Source organism: Pituophis catenifer, unplaced genomic scaffold (genome assembly GCF_029215685.1).
Source record: "Pituophis catenifer annectens isolate HBS135680 unplaced genomic scaffold, rPitCat1.0.hap2 SCAF_14, whole genome shotgun sequence".
In the NCBI taxonomy this organism is placed as follows: Eukaryota; Metazoa; Chordata; class Lepidosauria; order Squamata; family Colubridae; genus Pituophis; species Pituophis catenifer.
The window spans coordinates 3,008,584-3,012,325 of NW_027256894.1; the positions used below are offsets into that span (position 1 = coordinate 3,008,584).

Consider the following 3,742-nt stretch of genomic DNA (forward strand, 5'->3'; position numbering starts at 1 on the left):
ATCACACCTGTCCACATTTACCTGCTGGCCCTCTCTGCCTGCTGGCCTTCTCTGCAGGTGTGCATGACCAGGTTAACATATTCAGCCACTGTTGACAAAACACCAAGGCTGAACCAACATCAAACAGCCCCATTGTGTTGCAGTGTATAATGTCAACAAGGCTACCCAATTAAGTCATGTTCTTTGGCTTAGCATGATGTGCAATTTCTTAAGTGCGTTTGATGGATTAGTGTGCTGTACCAACATAGTCTGACTCAAATACCAATGTTATTGATTTAGGCTTCAGTTCCAATAATAGGTATGACGCTCAATGAGACTTGGATATGAAGAATTCTACTGTGCAGCTGCATTCCAATATATACGGTACTTCAACTGAGAGTAAATGCCAATAAAGTTAATAATCTTGCTTCTAAACATTTTTAACTATTTAAATATTTTAACATTTCTAATCTACGGTCACGTACCCTTATCGTTTCTTAGGAGCAACCAACCAAACTTCATTTGCAAAGAGTTTCTTCTGATTTCCCCCTCCTGCTTTATTTTATCAGACAGAAAATGCTGTTTTTTCTTTCAGCCATGCAAAGACATTTTAGCTTAAGCAATTACACAAATAGATTCCTTCCTCCAAACTGTCTTTTACAACTTCAACCATGGCAGAATTTGGGATGCAGTAAAAACAGAGTCAAATGATTTATTGCTTGCTCAGCATCCCTGACTTAACTATTCCCCTGCCTGAAGGAATCTAACAAAAGCCAATAGCTAGATGCACAGGTAGTCCTTGAGTTACAACCGCAATGGAGAATGCCCATCATGGCTATAGCCTGATTTTAGGACCATTTTGTGGCAGTTGTTCAGTGAATCCCTGGTGCCACTAAGTGAATGTATGGGTGTTAAGTGAACTAACAGCTTGCTATAGGTGAGGTTTTGTAGAGAACTGGAGGTAAATAAATTTTCAGCAAAATGCAGTTAAGACACCAAACGGCCATAAATGCAGCCCAGCTACCAAGCCCCAGAAGTGACTGCAGAGGTCCGGTTAGAATGTCAAATCCTGGTCATATGAACCCCCGCAGAGCTCTGCTGTAACTTCAGTCGCTAAGTGGCTGCTTGTAAACTGAGGATTTATATGGTTATCCATAAGCCTCTGACACTTTGGGCTTTATTTACACCTAGCTGGCAACATCTCCTGGCTAGCAGTCCATCTCTTTTTTCCCAATCCCCTTTGCCATCTTGTCAAGTAGACGTGAACCCTCAAATGCTGGTCCTTCCCTAATTTTTGTGACTTTGGTGAAATTTTTTGTGTGTGTGTTTTTAGGTATCCCACTACATCTTTTGTCATCTGTAAATTTGATAAGCATCCTCTCTACCCTTCATCTACTAAGAAAAATTGCTGAAAAATAGAGAACATGGGACAATCCTTTCTACTCTACTTGATAAATTCCAGATCAGCTGGTCAACGAACTACTAGAGCCCATGAGCCAAATCCACCCTGCCATCTGTCTCTGTATGGCCTGTGAGCTAAGAATGGACAGGTGGGTAGCTAGGTGGCCTGAACCTCAGCTGAGCTCCCAAGGCGAAGGGTGAGGCTGAGCACCCAGGGCATTGGTGGCCTCCTTGCTGGCAAGCTGGTGCTGTCCAATGGTCACTGGGCTCCTTGGCCTGCAGACCTGCCAGTTGTACCTGCAGAAATGCAAGACTGCTGGAGTGTAGACTTGGCCACCTGAAGTGCGAACAGGCCAAAGAAAGGGAATTTCATCAATTAAAAATGTGTGGAAATTTGTTTTCCCCCTTGTTTAGGTTTGTTTTTTCTTTCTTGGAGTTTCTATTTTAATTTTGTGAATAAAACAAATTATTGGAAAAAAAGAACATTCTTAGAAAGGAGTTCAGGTGCCAATATGACATGTGATCTCTGGAACTAGTGGAACAGAGGCCTCATTTCCTTATGGTTGAGAAAAATGTCACTGCAAATGGAGCCAATTAAAGCCAAGGGGAACATAGAATTGAGTGGCTGGTACCCAGCTTGTCCACTTCATTCTCTTCAGGCATTCTAGTAGTTATGATGCTTTGAAACAGCATCCTTTTGGAAAAGACTGTTACTAACACAATCTTTAGATGCACAATCTTAGTGCATCTAAAATTGAGGCGAGTCTCTGGAACCAAGGGAACATGGGTCCTGTAACTTTTATCAGAAAGTAGGTAGATTCATTTCCCACTAGGTAAAAGCTACCTAGTTGTTTCTAGTTGCTAAGTTGTGCAGTTGTGACATGAGTGCATTGGTTTCTACTATCAGAAAATAATATATTTGTCAAGACAGGTAGGATCTTCCAAAGTAAGTATGAAAAATTCTGAATGTCAGTCATGTGGTTTTTAAGACAAAACTCTGATTGAAAAAATAGATTTGCCCTCCTGGCCGATAATATATTTATTTATATATACATTTATTCTACATCTGTTAAAGGAATATTTCTGAAATCAAACCAAAGATAGTTCCATTGGAGACTAGTACATTGTATTTCCCATTTAGATATTTAATCAGCTCTAAGCTGTATCTCTTCTAAGCTGCTCATACTGCCAGAGTAGTCCAAAAGACAGATGACACTCAGTTATTTTGGAAGATGTCTACTAAATCTGCTTTTTCTTCACCAGAAGGCTAAGGTTAGACATTAAAAAGGGAATACAGTAACTTCTGAGGGATCTGTAAATTATATTAAAATGGGAGAGGAAAACATTTGTTAAATCTATATGAGATACACACAAGGCAGAGAAGGGCCATGCAAAAACGCAATTAAAAGGCGGAAGGCTAGAAGGAGGCTGTGCAGCAACTGAGCATCAATTCCGTGTTTATTGCATTTTTCTTCTAAAAGCTGGCTGGGGGATTCTGGGAGTTGAAGTCCGCCAGGTTTAAAGTGGCCCAGGTTGGAGACCCCCGTTTTGTATCTCCTGCCTGATGGTAGGAGAGTAAAGAAGTGCTGACCAGGGTGTGAATCCTCCCTAAGGATTTTCCTAACTAACCAAGATTAAGGCAACAAGCCGGCTTTAGCTCAGGGCAGCCTTTCCAGATTCAAACCACCATTAAAAAAAAATATTTTTTTAAACTTAAAAAAAAAAAAACTTAAAAGGGCCGAGAGGGTCGCTTTGCCAACCCAGCCACGGTCCATTTATGCAAGGCCAGCCGTGAAAGCCCCGCCCATCGTGGTTTATGCAACAGACCATGGTTAGCCAAGTCGTGGCTTAGGCTGGCCAAACTCCCCCCCCCTGCCCCGGGGTGGGGGTGGGGGCTCTGGAGCCCATCATGTCGGTCAGTGGCGCGATGGGGTCCGGGGAGCCGCCTTCCTTCGACCCACCTGCACCAAGACGCAGCCCAGCTCGACCCCCGGCCCGGCCACCCCCGCCATGGCGGATCCTCCCCCTCCAGCGCTCGGCAAGGCACCGGCAGCCACGTGACCTCGCCTCCTAGCAACGGGACGCGCGGCTCGGGCCCGGACCACGGGCCCCTTATGAAGGGGGGGAGGAAAAGGCCTTAGCCATGTGAACCGGACCCAAATCCGCTTTCTGCTCGCGAAAGAAAAAAAGTGTCTCTGCTTCGTATCTCAGTTCTTCTGGGATTACGGGTTTCTTAATTTTCTGCAGCCGTTCGGTGACTTGATTCGCTTCCTTCTCTCCCTCCCCCACCCCCGCCCAGCCGTTGTTTAAAATGGTAGGGCCCGGAAAGGGCGGGGCCTGCACCGGAAAGGGAAGCGACGGC

The 3,742-nt window shown here is 44.5% G+C and overlaps 1 protein-coding gene across 1 annotated transcript in view; it reads right to left on the reverse strand.

Annotated features, from left to right (window-relative positions):
- Positions 1 to 3,392, reverse strand: part of IQCH (IQ motif containing H) — a 127,557-nt gene extending 124,165 nt beyond the window's left edge. Inside the window, exon 1 of the mRNA XM_070953366.1 lies at positions 3,342 to 3,392. Within this exon, the coding sequence (XP_070809467.1) occupies positions 3,342 to 3,392 (51 nt within the window). The remainder of the gene's footprint in view (positions 1 to 3,341) is intronic.
- Positions 3,393 to 3,742: the final 350 nt, after the last annotated feature.